The sequence below is a fragment of the Cheilinus undulatus genome, linkage group 21, assembly GCF_018320785.1.
Source record: "Cheilinus undulatus linkage group 21, ASM1832078v1, whole genome shotgun sequence".
Lineage (NCBI taxonomy): Eukaryota > Metazoa > Chordata > Actinopteri > Labriformes > Labridae > Cheilinus > Cheilinus undulatus.
The window spans coordinates 41,791,101-41,808,131 of NC_054885.1; the positions used below are offsets into that span (position 1 = coordinate 41,791,101).

At 43.0% G+C, this 17,031-nt stretch overlaps 1 protein-coding gene across 1 annotated transcript in view; it reads right to left on the reverse strand.

The window, feature by feature from the left end:
- Window positions 1–10,905: 10,905 nt before the first annotated feature.
- The window catches only part of prr12b (proline rich 12b), a 34,558-nt gene continuing 28,432 nt past the window's right edge, over window positions 10,906–17,031 (reverse strand). The window contains exons 13-17 of the mRNA XM_041778594.1: window positions 16,037–16,156; window positions 11,996–12,093; window positions 11,781–11,912; window positions 11,401–11,496; window positions 10,906–11,040 (exon numbers count right to left, since the gene is read on the reverse strand). Of these exons, the coding sequence (XP_041634528.1) occupies window positions 10,906–11,040; window positions 11,401–11,496; window positions 11,781–11,912; window positions 11,996–12,093; window positions 16,037–16,156 (581 nt within the window). The remainder of the gene's footprint in view (window positions 11,041–11,400; window positions 11,497–11,780; window positions 11,913–11,995; window positions 12,094–16,036; window positions 16,157–17,031) is intronic.

Here is a 17,031-nt window from a genome sequence, read left to right on the forward strand (position 1 = left end):
GTCTTGGATGGTTGCAGGGTCCTGGGTTGTTGCAGGGTCTTGGATGGCTGCAGGGTCCTGGGTTGTTGCAGGGTCTTGGAGTGTTGCAGGGTCCTGGGTTGTTGCAGGGTCTTGGATGGCTGCAGGGTCCTGGGTTGTTGCATGGTCTTGGATTGTTGCAGGGTCCAAGATTGTTGCAGGGTCCTGGATGGTTGCAGGGTCTTGGAGTGTTGCAGGGTCCTGGGTTGTTGCAGGGTCTTGGATTGTTGCAGGGTCCTGGGTTGTTGCAGGGTCCTGGAGTGTCGCAGGGTCTTGGAGTGTTGCAGGGTCTTGGGTGGTTGCAGGGTCCTGGGTTGTTGCAGGGTCTTGGATGGTTTCAGGGTCCTGGGCTATTTCAGGGTCCTGGGCTGTTTCAGGGTCTTGAATGGTTGCAGGGTACTGGACTGTTTCAGGGCCCTGGGTTGTTGCAGGGTCTTGGATGGTTTCAGGGTCCTGGGTTGTTGCAGGGTCCTGGATGGTTGCAGGGTCCAAGATTGTTGCAGGGTCCTGGATGGTTGCAGGGTCTTGGATTGTTGCAGGGTCCTGGGTTGTTGCAGGGTCTTGGATTGTTGCAGGGTCCTGGGTTGTTGCAGGGTCTTGGATGGCTGCAGGGTCTTGGATTGTTGCAGGGTCCTGGGTTGTTGCAGGGTCTTGGAGTGTTGCAGGGTCCTGGGTTGTTGCAGGGTCTTGGATTGTCGCAGGGTCCTGGGTTGTTGCAGGGTCTTGGGTTGTTGCAGGGTCTTGGAGTGTTGCAGGGTCTTGGATGGTTGCAAGGTCCTGGGTTGTTGCAGGGTCTTGGAGTGTTGCAGGGTCTTGGAGTGTTGCAGGGTCCTGGATGGTTTAAGGGTCCTGGATTGTTACAGGGTCTTGGAATGTTGCAGGGTCTTGGATGGTTGCAGGGTCCTCGATGGTTTAAGGGTCCTGGATTGTTACAGGGTCTTGGAATGTTGCAGGGTCCTGGATGGTTTCAGGTTCCTGGATGGTTTCAGGGTCCTGGATTGTTGCAGGGTCTTGGATGGTTTCAGGGTCCTGGGCTGTTTCAGGGTCTTGGATGGTTTCAGGGTCCTGGGCTGTTTCAGGGTCTTGGATGGTTGCAGGGTCCTGGGTTGTTGCAGGGTCTTGGATTGTTGCAGGGTCTTGGAGTGTTGCAGGGTCTTGGATGGTTGCAAGGTCCTGGGTTGTTGCAGGGTCTTGGAGTGTTGCAGGGTCTTGGATTGTTGCAGGGTCCTGGATGGTTTAAGGGTCCTGGATTGTTACAGGGTCTTGGAATGTTGCAGGGTCCTGGATGGTTTCAGGTTCCTGGATGGTTTCAGGGTCCTGGATTGTTGCAGGGTCTTGGATGGTTTCAGGGTCCTGGGCTGTTTCAGGGTCTTGGATGGTTTCAGGGTCCTGGGCTGTTTCAGGGTCTTGGATGGTTGCAGGGTACTGAACTGTTTCAGGGTCTTGGATGGCTGCAGGGTCCTTGGTTGTTGCAGGGTCTTGGATGGTTGCAGGGTCCTGGGTTGTTGCAGGGTCTTGGAGTGTTGCAGGGTCTTGGATTGTTGCAGGGTCCTGGATGGTTTAAGGGTCCTGGATTGTTACAGGGTCTTGGAATGTTGCAGGGTCCTGGATGGTTTCAGGTTCCTGGATGGTTTCAGGGTCCTGGATTGTTGCAGGGTCTTGGATGGTTTCAGGGTCCTGGGCTGTTTCAAGGTCTTGGATGGTTTCAGGGTCCTGGGCTGTTTCAGGGTCTTGGATGGTTGCAGGGTACTGAACTGTTTCAGGGTCTTGGATGGCTGCAGGGTCCTTGGTTGTTGCAGGGTCTTGGATGGCTGCAGGGTCTTGGATGGTTGCAGGGTACTGAACTGTTTCAGGGTCTTGGATGGCTGCAGGGTCCTTGGTTGTTGCAGGGTCTTGGATGGTTGCAGGGTCCTGGGTTGTTGCAGGGTCTTGGAGTGTTGCAGGGTCTCGGATGGTTGCAGGGTCCTTGGTTGTTGCAGGGTCTTGGAGTGTTGCAGGGTCTTGGAGTGTTGCAGGGTCCTGGATGGTTTAAGGGTCCTGGATGGTTTCAGGGTCCTGGATGGTTTCACGGTCCTGGATTGCTGCAGGGTCTTGGATGGTTTCAGGGTCCTGGGCTGTTTCAGGGTCTTGGATGGTTTCAGGGTCCTTGGCTGTTTCAGGATCTTGGATGGTTGCAGGGTACTGGGCTGTTTCAGGGTCTTGGATGGTTGCAGGGTACTGGGCTGTTTCAGGGCCCTGGGTTGTTGCAGGGTCCTGGATTGTTGCAGGGTCCTGGATTGTTGCAGGGTCCTGGATGGTTGCAGGGTCTTGGAGTGTTGCAGGGTCCTGGGTTGTTGCAGGGTCTTGAATGGCTGCATGGTCTTGGATGGCTGCAGGGTCCTTGGTTGTTGCAGGGTCTTGGATGGTTGCAGGGTCCTGGGTTGTTGCAGGGTCTTGGATGGTTGCAGGGTCTTGGAGTGTTGCAGGGTCCTGGGTTGTTGCAGGGTCCTGGATGGTTTAAGGGTCCTGGATGGTTTCAGGGTCCTGGATGGTTTCACGGTCCTGGATTGCTGCAGGGTCTTGGAGTGTTGCAGGGTCTTGGAGTGTTGCAGGGTCTTGGATGGTTGCAGGGTCCTGGGTTGTTGCAGGGTCTTGGAGTGTTGCAGGGTCCTGGGTTGTTGCAGGGTCTTGGAGTGTTGCAGGGTCTTGGAGTGTTGCAGGGTCTTGGATGGTTGCAGGGTCCTGGGTTGTTGCAGGGTCTTGGAGTGTTGCAGGGTCTTGGAGTGTTGCAGGGTCCTGGGTTGTTGAAGGGTCTTGGATTGTTGCAGGGTCCTGAATTGCTGCAGGGTCTTGGATTGTTGCAGGGTCCTGGGTTGTTGCAGGGTCTTGGAGTGTTGCAGGGTCTTGGAGTGTTGCAGGGTCTTGGATAGTTGCAGGGTCCTGGGTTGTTGCACGGTCTTGGAGTGTTGCAGGGTCTTGGAGTGTTGCAGGGTCTTGGATGGTTGCAGGGTCCTGGGTTGTTGCAGGGTCTTGGAGTGTTGCAGGGTCTTGGAGTGTTGCAGGGTCCTGGGTTGTTGCAGGGTCTTGGATTGTTGCAGGGTCCTGGGTTGTTGCAGGGTCTTGGATTGTTGCAGGGTCCTGGGTTGTTGCAGGGTCTTGGAGTGTTGCAGGGTCTTGGATGGTTGCAGGGTCCTGGGTTGTTGCAGGGTCTTGGAGTGTTGCAGGGTCTTGGATGGTTGCAGGGTCCTGGGTTGTTGCAGGGTCTTGGAGTGTTGCAGGGTCTTGGAGTGTTTCAGGGTCCTGGGCTGTTGCAGGGTCTTGGATGGTTGCAGGGTCCTGTGAAATTTAAGTGAAATGTATTCATTGGAAAGCCCCTTGAGACGCAGCATCTCGTTTTCAAGGGGGACCAAGAACAGGCAACGTTTCACAAAACAACAACAGAGTACAAACACAAAACAGCCAATACTGACGAACACAACAAGACAATTTTGCTCGCAACCCCCCACCCCCCCTACATCTTGGAGTCAAAATACACATATATACATTTACATACAGTCATCTATATAGTTATATATGCATATACATTCATGTTTACATAATACATATATACATACGCAATCATACACACATATATAACCATACACATAAACACACATATACATATATAACATATATATACATCCATGTATTTGTAGTTATATATATAAAGTTAAAGAAGATACATCTATAGTTGTTTCACTGAGTTGAGAAAACATTGCCATTAAAAACAATGACAGTCAGTTCTCAAGTATGTGAATAAAGTCATTTTAAAGGAGCCTAAGGTGGTAAGTGACCTCAGTGTTGGAGGCAGATGGTTCCAGTCTGAGAGAGCTTTAAAGCAGAAGGACCTCCGACCAACCTCTTTACAGATGGGAGGAACAGTAAAAGTTAAATACTGAGAGTGTTGCAATGGATAAGTTGAATTAAACTGAACAAAACAACATTTCAGATATGGGGTAAGTTAAAATAAATACATTTAAAAATAAATTGAAACCAGTGATATTGTCGTCTTTTATCAGGCTGCAACCAGTTAAGTTGATCATATAGTTCACAATGATGAGTTCTATATGGACATTTTAATATGAATCTACACAAAGTATTAAACAAAACGTTCAGTGATTTAAGATGTGTCTTATATGTGTTTTGATGAACTACATATGCGAAGTCAATTATAGGTAGAATAAGCTGAGAAATGATCGTCTTTCTTACTTGTTGTGTAAAACAATTTGAAAGTCTATAAAAAGGCATTAAGCAAGAATATGTACGTTTTATTATGTAATCAATATGTGACTTGAAATTTAATTGAGGGTCCAGCCACATTCCCAGATATTTGACAGAGGTCTCCTTTGTCATTGGGGAACCATTGACAAAGTGTATATTTAAGTCTGCAGCTTGGAGAGAATAGCGAGTGCCAAAGAGCACACAAAAAGTTTTCTTAATATTAAATTTTAGGAAGTTATTTCTAAGCCAGTTTTGAACTGAGTTGAAATCTACCTGTAGTTTGTTCTGAAGTTGAGACAAGTTGGAGCCTGAAAAATAGAGAACAGTATCATCTGCATACAGCTGAACTTGACAATTTGTACACACATGAGGGAGGTCATTAATGAAAATAGAAAATAAAAGAGGGCCAAGAGTAGAGCCCTGTGGCACACCTTTTCGATGATACATTCACCAGATTGTGCATCTTTGAAAACCACAAACTGGCGTCTGTTATGGAGATAAGCATTGAACCACAGAAGAGCATTTCTACTGAGCCCTATTGCTTTGAGTTTGTCCAATAGTAAGTAGTGGTCTACCAAATCAAAGGCCTTTGAAAGGTCAAGAAATATGGCACCTGTACACTGGTTTTGGTCAAATGAGGAGAACACATCGTTGGTAAATTTAACTAAGGCTGTTGTAGAAGAGTATCCAGAATGAAACCCTGATTGATGAGGTGATAAGATGTTAAAATTATTGAGATATTTATATAATTGTTGAAAAACTATTTTTTCAAATATTTTATTAACTGTACAGATTATAGAAATTGGGTGGTAATTGTTTAAATCAGTATTATCTCCTCCCTTGAATATCGGAGTTACTCTTGCTGTTTTCCAAATAATCAGAATGGAACTGGTATCTAAGGACATATTGAACAAGTCAGATAATGGGAATATTAAAATGCTGGATCCAAGCTGGAGGAATTTGACTTCCAAGCCATCTGGGCCAGCACTACTATTTTTAAGTTCAGAGATAGCTTGAAGTACGTCAGATGGCTGAATTCCAGTAAAGGAGAATGATGATTCAGTTTTATTTAAAGAATTGAAAGAAGTTGAACAATCAGAGTGCATGGCACTGCTAATAAGAGAAAAATGTGTGTTAAAGGCCTCAGCAATCACAAGAGGATCTGAAATAGGATTGTCATTGAGAAGCACACGGTCAGTAGAATCATTATTTGATTTGTTGAGAAGCTGATCTAGATGTTTCCAAAACTGTTTGGGATTATTCCAATTCTGAGCAAAGGCTTCATTCGCAGTGGTTCCTCAGGCGCCTGTATTCTTCCCAGTCAGCGGGATCATTTGATTCATGATGTTTTTCCCAGGCTTGATCCCGTTTTTTAAATAAGCTAATGAGATCAGGACTAATCCATGGGAGATGTCTACCCTTTACATGAATTGTTTTGAATGGAGCATGTTTGTTAAAGTTTGTTTGGAAACTTCAGAGTAGTCCCATGCATTGTCCACATCAGGAATCAGGTGAAATCTAGCCCAATTTATATTAGCCAGGTCATTTATAAATTGTTGAGTATTAATATTTTTACTTTGTCTAACTTTTATGTATTTTGGTGGGAGTCGAGGCGTTTTGATTTCCCACACACAGAGGATGATTGAATGGTCACTGAAGCTGTCAGACAGGACACCAGATGTGATTATTCTATCTGGGTTTGTAACTCGTATCCAGTCCAACAAAGATGAAGAGCTTGTCAACTCTGGTTGGATCTTTTATTAACTGGGTGAGGTTGAGACTTGTGACCAGATTTCTGTCATTAGAGGAGGAGCGGTGGAGCCAGTTGCTATTAAAATCTCCCAGAACTACCATTTCACTGTTTTTCCTGACAGAGTTAATTGTATTGATGGTTGAATTCATTGAGCCCGATGGAGCAGGTGGAGGTCTGTATATGTTGCTTACTATTATATTTTTGTTTTCATGAAAAATTATTTTAACAAATATTGATTCATAATCAACAGGCTCCATGGTTGGAGTGAGGAGTTCACATGTGAGATTTGTACAGACATATGTTGCGACTCCATCTCCCCTGGAACCTCTGTCAGCTCTATAAAGAGCATAGCCATTGAGTTTTACTTCAGCATCTGATATATTACCATGTAACCATGTTTCTGAGATAGTGATAATATAGGGCTTATTATAAGAAACCCAAACTCTCAGAAGGTCAGTTTTTGGTGCTAAACTCCTTATATTGAGATGGATAATCTTGAGACCCTTAGATGATTCTATTCTTTAAATTTAATAATGAAATATGAGATGAGGTAAGGAGAAAGAGGGCACAGAGCAAAAAAAAAAACATAAATTGACAGACAGACAAACAGAAAGACAAACAAACACTGAACATGCATTATAACTAAAATAAGAGGCTCGCTGCAACTGCAGGTTGCAGGTTCAGCCTGCCGCTTTTACTTCTATAATACTGTAGAGGCTAATCACATAATTAAGGAGGACCAAAAGCATGACAGATTATATTCGTTCATCAAAAGGATCAACTCAAAGTACCAAGCACATAATCACAGTTTGTCCATTAAGTCTTTTCCAATGTATTTTCAGTCAGTTGAACTCATTGCGACATGCCAGAATGACGTGCGACAAAACGCGACAGAATACGGCAAACATAAGAATGCGGCAAACATAAGACATGCTTGACGGACTGGACTACAACTAAAGGAGATGCTTGCAATTATGTGTCCAGTAGTTATATTTACGATAAACAGATTTAAGTTTTTACTAAGTATACAATGTCATTTGGTGTCAGACACTAAACAGCGGTAAGAAGACAAGTCATGACGAGGACTTACTCACATTATGGAGACGACACATCCCGGAAAAAGACCTGTGCGTCCTCGGGGGAGCGAAAAAGTTTAGGCTTGCCATCTATTATGACTCTCAAAGTGGAGGGATATAGTAGTGAGTAGTTTTTTCCTACTTCTCGAAGCTTTTTCTTGATTTCATCGTATTGGCGGCGTTTTTTAACGAGCTCTGCGCTGAAATCAGGATAAATGAAGATGCGGCTGCCCTGGAAGACGAGCTCTTTCTTCTCCCTGGCCAAACGCAGGATCTTGACTTTGTCCGGAAAATGCAGGAACTTTACAAGGATGGTCCGAGGGGATCTGACACTGCTTCCGGAGTTAAATGTAGGAGATCAGTGAGCCCTTTCGATCGCCGGCGGTGTGGCGAAACTCTCACTGCCGAAGAGGTGACGTACAAGCTGGGCAATGAAGTGGACCATGTCTGCTCCTTCACTGTGCTCAGGGACATTAATGAAACGAAGATTATTGGCCCGGCTCCTGTTCTCAGCATCTTCAGCCTCGTCCCTCGGGTACATGTTCTCCTTCTCAAGCGCAGCCACTCATTTGGTCAGGTCTTCAATGTTGCATTCATTAGCACTTACACGGTGCTCCAGCTCCGTGATTTGGTCACATAATGAAGAAAGTGACCCTTGTATGTTGTTTAAGGTTGCCTGCACGGGCGCAATCATGTTGTTAATGTGAGTAGTCATTTCAGTCTTGCTTTGTTGTAGGCCTCCAGAATTGTTTGGAGGGAAAACTCACGGAGACCATTATTCTCCATTGCAGCAACGTTTTACAGAAACTCTTTCAATCACTGATTAGAGGAGACCTTTCAGTTTCACTTAATGTCAATATTTGTTTATAGTTCCTACTGAGAAAGTCAAAATTTATGCAGCAGGCTGAGACCTTTCGTGGAGCACTCAGTCAGTAGCGGCCATCTTGGTCCTCTCCAGTCCTGGAATGTTGCAGGGTCCTGGATTGTTGCAGGGTCATGGATTGTTGCAGGGTCTTGTATTGTTGCAGGGTCCTGGATTGTTGCAGGGTCATAGATTGTTGCAGGGTCCTGGTTTGCTGCAGGGTCTTGGATGGTTTCAAGGTCCTGGATTGTTGCAGGGTCCTGGATTGTTGCAGGGTCTTGGATTGTTGCAGGGTCTTGTATTGTTGCAGGGTCCTGGATTGTTGCAGGGTCATAGATTGTTGCAGGGTCCTGGATTGTTGCAGGGTCCTGGGTTGTTGCAGGGTCTTGGAGTGTTGCAGGGTCTTGGATTGCTGCAGGGTCTTGGATGGGTTGCAGGGTCTTGGATTGCTGCAGGGTCTTGGATGGTTTCAAGGTCCTGGATTGTTGCAGGGTCCTGGATTGTTGCAGGGTCATGGACTGTTGCAGGGTCATGGATTGCTGCAGGGTCTTAGATGGTTGCAGGGTCCTTGAATGTTGCAGGGTCCTGGATGGTTGCAGGGTCCTGGGTTGTTGCAGGGTCCTGGGCTATTTCAGGGTCCTGGGTTGCTGCAGGGTCTTGGAGGGTTTCAGGGTCTTGGATGGTTTCGGGGTTCTGGGCTATTTCAGGGTCTTGGATGGTTTCAGGGTCTTGGATTGTTGCAGGGTCCTGGATTGCTGCAGGGTCTTGAATGGTTTCAGGGTCCTGGGCTGTTTCAGGGTCCCGGGTTGTTTCAGGGTCCTGGGTTGTTTCAGAGTCTTGGATGGTTTCAGGGTCCTCGGTTGTTTCAGGGTCCTGGGCTGTTTCAGGGTCCTGGATTGCTGCAGGGTCCTGGGTTGTTGCAGGGTCTTGGGTTGTTGCAGGGTCCTGGGTTGTTGCAGGGTCCTGGGTTGTTGCAGGGTCCTGGATTGTTGCAGGGTCCTGGATTGCTGCAGGGTCCTGGATTGCTGCAGGGTCCTGGATTGCTGCAGGGTCCTGGATTGTTGCAGGGTCCTGGATTGCTGCAGGGTCCTGGATTGCTGCAGGGTCCTGGATTGCTGCAGGGTCCTGGATTGCTGCAGGGTCCTGGATTGTTGCAGGGTCCTGGATTGCTGCAGGGTCCTGGATTGCTGCAGGGTCCTGGATTGCTGCAGGGTCCTGGATTGCTGCAGGGTCCTGGATTGCTGCAGGGTCCTGGATTGCTGCAGGGTCCTGGATTGCTGCAGGGTCCTGGGTTGTTGTGTTGTTGTGGTTTTAGTTGCGTTGCCTCTATTCAGGGTCAGATTGTGGATTTTGCTGCTCCACTAGTGTCCTCCTCCCATCCGCAGTGGTTTGACCCTCTGACCTGTTGGTGTAGAGCCGGCCCACTCCTCCACTGAGCCACAGCCGCGTCCTGTCATGGTGTCGTGGTGTTTAGGAGTGAAAACTCAGATCATCTGCTCAGACATGCGTGGAATAAAGTCACATGGTCGTATGATTTCATTATCACATTTGTCCTTTGAACATTTTTATTTCATTATGTCAAATACAGAATTTCATGTACAGAAGAGAAACGGAGCGAGAATGAAATAACTGTACAGTATTTACAGCCAAAGAAAAAGTCCTCTGAGAGGTCAAAGGTCGAATATGATCAACAGCTAAAAAGACATGAACACTGACATGATCAGCTCTGCTTCTTTCACAAAGAAGAGTTCATTTTTTACTGCTCTCTCTGCGCCATAGCGTCTTTAGAAGAACAAACAGAAAGAACACGTTTAAATACATTTTACCTTCATGTGGCTGCAGACGGAGACAAACTATCACGTAGTCTGTGTGCGAGCGGCGTTAAAGAACCAAAGAGACGCTGCGTTACCCTCCGTCTGCACGCCGCATCAACACAGATTTCAAATCAAAGAGTCAAAGAGTCCGAGGGCGCCAGCTTTGGAAACGCCCTCCATTAGAAATGATACAAACATGACTTTAGTACATATTTATACACAGCCTCTCTGTGTGGGCGGGCCCTCTGTCTCTGTGTGGGCGGGCCCTCTGTCTCTGTGTGGGTGGGCCCTCTGTCTTTGTCACATTCACATAGTATCATCATATCAACCATGGGGGGTGTATTTACTGTGCTCAGCAGGAAAGACCACATAAGTCCCCCTCTGAAGGTTTCACAATGTCGTAGGTTCAGTGAGGGTGGAGCCCACCATCTTTAGACTTTAGTCACGTATGCTGGCCAGGGTCCATCACCAGCCTGACCACAACTTCACAGAGTGATATCATTATAGAAGGCCGAATCTGTCGTCTTTCATAAAGACGCAGAGATGAAGAAATGTTATAAATGTCTCTGAGACAGCTGTAGAATCTCTGTCTGCAGACCTTCAGCTCCATGTCTGGTGGTCTGCAGACCTTCAGCTCCATGTCTGGTGGTCTGCAGACCTTTAGCTCCATGTCTGGTGGTCTGCAGACCTTCAGCTTCCTGCCTGGTGGTCTGCAGACCTTCAGCTTCCCGCCTGGTGGTCTGCAGACCTTCGGCTTCCTGCCTGGTGGTCTGCAGACCTTTAGCTCCATGTCTGGTGGTCTGCAGACCTTCAGCTTCCTGCCTGGTGGTCTGCAGACCTTCAGCTTCCCGCCTGGTGGTCTGCAGACCTTCAGCTTCCCGCCTGGTGGTCTGCAGACCTTCAGCTTCCCGCCTGGTGGTCTGCAGACCTTTAGCTTCCCGCCTGGTGGTCTGCAGACCTTTAGCTTCCTGCCTGGTGGTCTGCAGACCTTCAGCTCCCTGCCTGGTGGTCTGCAGATTTTCAGCTCCCTGCCTGGTGGTCTGCAGATTTTCAGCTCCCTGCCTGGTGGTCTGGTGGGCTCCATGTCTGATGTTTGATCTGTTGTCTGGCGTCTCATTGGCTGGCTGGGTGTCTGGATGGTCTTCAGGCCTTGGTGCTGAGGCTCAGCAGCTCCATGAACGAGTTGAAGAGGCTCTCTAGCCAGCTCTGGTTGGCCATGCACTGCTGCACCACCTCCTCCTGACCCGGATCCTCGGTGGCCTGCTCGATGCTGTCCGTCTGCACACAGACCACATGGATATCACGTTAGCTCACAATAGGGTTTCATGATAGCAGAACTTTAAATGCCTGTTTCACTCACAGTCATCAGAGTCTGGCTGACTTTGTTCTGATTCATCTATGGGCTGTTGTATTACAGCTTTAAAGTGTCTGATCAGCTGATTGTGAGCAGGCTTTTAAAAGTTTTTCTGAAAGTAGCAGACTGAAATGTCACTAATGAATCAGGAAACTTTAAAAATAAACCTCAGAGGCTCCAAGCACGTCTATCTTAAAAAGCCACAGTGTGGAACTCAATCATTGAATAAATCAGGAGAGAGCTGGGGTGGAGTAGTAGAATCTGAACAGCTCCATCTGTCTTACCTCCTTCTTACAGTGCAGAAAGGTGTGGTATTTGTAGTGATGGAGGGAGTGATACAGGCTGTAGATCCGACACGTTTCTATGGAGAGCTTCAGATCCTGAAAATGTTCAAAAATACAAAGATGGACAGATTTAGCTTAAACCCAAAATACAGAAACAACTATAAAACGTAAACTTTCTAACTTTTCTCCCACTTTCAGGACTGTAAAGTTTCCCAAAAATGAGAGGAGTTGCCACAGCTGTAACCAGCAGGAAGCTCTGGCGTTTTGGTCCTGCTTCTCTATGCAGGGATCCCTTCCTGCTCCACGGTCATGTGACGTGGTCCTGTCCATTTCAAAGAGCATGTAGACGTCACGGTCTACATCAGACCCAGCCCCCTCACCTGCTGTTTCGGTATACTCCTTTTGACCCTGTTCAGAGTTTTGCGGTTGTAGCCCTCTCCTCCCAGGTGGACTCGAACTGCCCCGGACTCCAGGGGGTCTGCGGTCATTTTAGGAAAGATGTGCAGAGCCTCCTGAGGAGAGACACCAGTGAGAATGAGCTGCAGTCAAAGAAAAGGATCATCTAGGCTGACTGTTCCTGAACAGAGAGGCTGACCTGGTGCTGAGCGCTCATGGTCACTCTCCTCAACAACCTCTTCTTCTGCTCGCTCAGCAGGCTGTCAATCTTCCTCATGGGCGGGAGATACAGCTCATCTGAGCAGGTAAAAACCAGCACAGGTTAGTGGGTCTTCACTGATATCATTATAAATATATACTGTTTTAATCACTGATATCATTATAAATATATACGGGTTTAATCACTGATATCATTATAAATATATACTGGTTTAATCACTGATATCATTATAAATATATACTGGTTTAATCACTGATATCATTATAAATATATACTGTTTTAATCACTGATATCATTATAAATATATACTGTTTTAATCACTGATATCAGTATAAATATATACTGTTTTAATCACTGATATCATTATAAATATATACTGTTTTAATCACTGATATCATTATAAATATATACTGTTTTAATCACTGATATCATTATAAATATATACTGTTTTAATCACTGATATCATTATAAATATATACTGTTTTAATCACTGATATCATTATAAATATATACTGTTTTAATCACTGATATCATTATAAATATATACTGTTTTAATCACTGATATCATTATAAATATATACTGTTTTAATCACTGATATCATTATAAATATATACTGTTTTAATCACTGATATCATTATAAATATATACGGGTTTAATCACTGATATCATTATAAATATATACTGGTTTAATCACTGATATCATTATAAATATATACTGTTTTAATCACTGATATCATTATAAATATATACTGTTTTAATCACTGATATCATTATAAATATATACTGTTTTAATCACTGATATCATTATAAATATATACTGGTTTAATCACTGATATCATTATAAATATATACTGTTTTAATCACTGACATCATTATAAATATATACTGTTTTAATCACTGATATCATTATAAATATATACTGTTTTAATCACTGATATCATTATAAATATATACTGTTTTAATCACTGATATCATTATAAATATATACTGTTTTAATCACTGATATCAGTATAAATATATACTGTTTTAATCACTGATATCAGTATAAATATATACTGTTTTAATCACTGATATCATTATAAATATATACTGTTTTAATCACTGATATCATTATAAATATATACTGGTTTAATCACTGATATCATTATAAATATATACTGTTTTAATCACTGATATCATTATAAATATATACTGGTTTAATCACTGATATCATTATAAATATATACTGTTTTAATCACTGATATCATTATAAATATATACTGTTTTAATCACTGATATCATTATAAATATATACTGTTTTAATCACTGATATCATTATAAATATATACTGTTTTAATCACTGATATCATTATAAATATATACTGTTTTAATCACTGATATCATTATAAATATATACTGGTTTAATCACTGATATCATTATAAATATATACTGTTTTAATCACTGATATCATTATAAATATATACTGGTTTAATCACTGATATCATTATAAATATATACTGTTTTAATCACTGATATCATTATAAATACATACTGTTTTAATCACTGATATCATTATAAATATATACTGGTTTAATCACTGATATCATTATAAATATATACTGGTTTAATCACTGATATCATTATAAATATATACTGTTTTAATCACTGACATCATTATAAATATATACTGTTTTAATCACTGATATCATTATAAATACATACTGTTTTAATCACTGATATCATTATAAATATATACTGGTTTAATCACTGATATCATTATAAATATATACTTTTTTAATCACTGATAATTATAAATATATACTGTTTTTTCCACTGATATTCATATTAATATACTGTTTTTATCACTGATTTCACATAAAAAAAATACTGTTTTTATCACTGATATTCACACAAATATATACTGTTTTTATCACTGATATTAATATAAATATATACTGTGTTTATTGCTGATATCATTATAAATATACACTGTTTTTATCACTGATATTCATATAAATATATACTTTTTTTATCACTGATATTCATATAAATATATACTGTTTTTATCACTGATATTAATATAAATATATACTCTTTTTATCACTGATATTATAAATATACACTGTTTTTATCACTGATATTAATATAAATATATACTATTTTTATCACTGATATTATAAATATACACTGTTTTTATCACTGATATTAATATAAATATACACTGTTTTTATCACTGATATTAATATAAATATATACTCTTTTTATATATACATGTATATACCGCGTTCCACATTATTATGCAAACAACGTTTTTCTCTGATTTTCTAAATATCAATGCAAATGACAGTCAGAATACTTTTCAAGTTATCAGCAGTTAGAGTATAATTCAAACGTTTTTGAACAAACTTCATAATGATAACTTTTTTTTTTTTAAATAAAAACCTCAAAATGCACTTTTCCACATGTTCCACATTATCAAGCAGGCCACAGGTTTCAGCAATATGGGAAAGAAAAAGGATCTCTGCTGCTGAAAAGTGTCAAATAGTGTAATGCATTGGACAAGGAATGAAAACATTCGATATTTCAGGAAAAATTAAGCATGATCATTGTACTGTGAAGAAATTTGTGGCTGATTCAGAGCACAGACGGGTTTGTGCAGATAAAGACATAATGAGGAAGGTTTCTGACAGACAGATTCATCAAATTAACAGAGCAGATGTTAAAATGCCATTACAAAGCAGCAAACAGGTATTTGAAGCTGCTGGTGCCTCTGGAGTCCCACCAACCTCAAGGTGTAGGATCCTCCAGAGGCTTGCAGTCGTGTATAAACCTACTATTCAGCCCCCCCCTAACCAATGCTCACAAGCAGAAACGGTTGCAGTGGGCCCAGAAATACATGAAGACTCATTTTCAAACAGTCTTGTTGACTGATGAGTGCCGTGCAACCCTGGATGGTCCAGATGGAGGAGTAGTGGATGGTTGGTGGATGGCCACCATGTCCCAACGAGACCAGGACGTCAACAAGGAGGGGGCGGAGTCATGTTTGGGCCGGAATCATGAGGAGAGAGCCGATAGACCCCTTTAGGGTCCCTGAAGGTGTGAAAATGACCTCGGCAAAGTATCTAGAGTTTCTGACTGACCACTTTCTTCCATGGTACAAAAAGAAGAACCATGCCTTCTGTAGCAAAATTTTCTTCAAGCATGACAATGAACCATCTCATGCTGCAAAGAATTCCTCTGTGTCATTGGCTGCTATGGGCATAAAGGAGAGAAACTCATGGTGTGGCCCCCTTCCTCCCCTGACCTTTAACCCTACTGAGAACCTTTGGAGCATCCTCAAGCTAAAGATCTATGAGGGTGGGAGGCAGTTCACATCAGAACAGCAGCTCTGGGAGGATATTCTGACATCCTGCAAAGAAATTCAAGCAGAAACTCTCCAAAAACTCACAAGTTCAATGGATGAAGAATAGTGAAGGTGATATCAGAGAAGGGCTCCTATGTTAACATGAACTTGGCCTGTTCAGATGTTTTTGATTGAAATAGTTTTGATTTCAGTAAATATGACCTCCTAATGCTGCAATTTCTACAAATGACCATTTTCACTTCTTTACAAACTATAAATTGTTTTAAAAAGCTGTTGTGCTTAATAATGTGGAACAGTGCATTTTGAGGTTTTTATTTTTAAAAAAATAATTTTTGTCATTATGAAGTTTGTTCAAAAACATTTGAATTATGCTCTAACGGCTGATGACTTGAAAAATATTCTGACAAATCAGAGAAAATATCATTTGCATAATAATGTGGAACGCGTGTGTAAATATATATATATATATATATATATATATATATATATATATATATATATATATATATATATATACTATTTTTATCACTGATATTAATATGAAGTTTTTGATGCTGAGGGGATCAGTCTTGCTGATGGTTCTTAACCAGTCAGCTTCCTCTGGTGTTGTTAGGTTAGAGTCATATCACAGTTCACCATTTCTGACCATACTACCGTTTGTCCCTTCTGTCTCACCGTCAGTGTCCTGGAGAGCCTGGATCATGTCAGGGTCCAGCGCCGTGCTGACCAACATTTCCACGTAGCTCCTGAACATCTCCCTCATTGCTCTGCTGTTCACACTGCTGCGTACAGGACCTGAAAACCGGTGAGACTGTGCATCAACACCTCAGCACTGGTTTGTATAAAGTTCACAAGTCCTTCCCCTGGTGCTGCCATGTTTGTTGTTCTAACTTTCTCCTGTTCTATGACTGTCACCTCTGCCGACCTCGCTGGACAAATAATAGTCCAAACATTTGATTTTATTTTTCCAGTATCATAGACTTCAGTTCATATTCGCAATTAATTTGAAAAAAAAAACAAAAAACGATACTTGGTGGATGAGACGATACGATAAATCACCAGACCAAATATTGGGATACTATGCTGTATCGATTTTTTCTCCCGCCCCTAATATTTAGGGAATCAAACACACGCTAACTAACGTTAACAGGAACAGTGGAGTGGAGACATGGCTGTTCAAATAAGATTCCATCATTCCTTGATATCTGACTCCTCTGTCAGGATGTGGCATCAGGCGTCTTTACTGCAGAGCAGCATGGAGAGGATGTCACTGACCCGAGGTTCTGCATGGTCCTATAAGCCAGGTGGGCATTATCTGTGCCGAGGTGGCCCTCTACTGCCTCACACAGACCACGAACCCTGGCCTCCACTTCTCTCTGCATCACCCTTGTAGCCTCCTGCCTCAGTCTCCTACCCAGTTCAGTTTTACCATCAAGTCTTGCCCTGCGACTCGCCTCAATGACATCAACGGTTTCCTCAGAGATGACACCCCCCCCACCCTTGGCAATTTTAGGATGCATTCATTGGCAGCAGCCAGGGTACCAGACTTGAAGTCCACAAAGAGAGAGACTAAGGATCTTGAGAGGCATCTAGTATTCCAAGAGTGGCCTTGAGCCCAGCAGCATATGCCTGTGCATCATCTGGGTCTGCGAGGTGGTCAACATCCAATC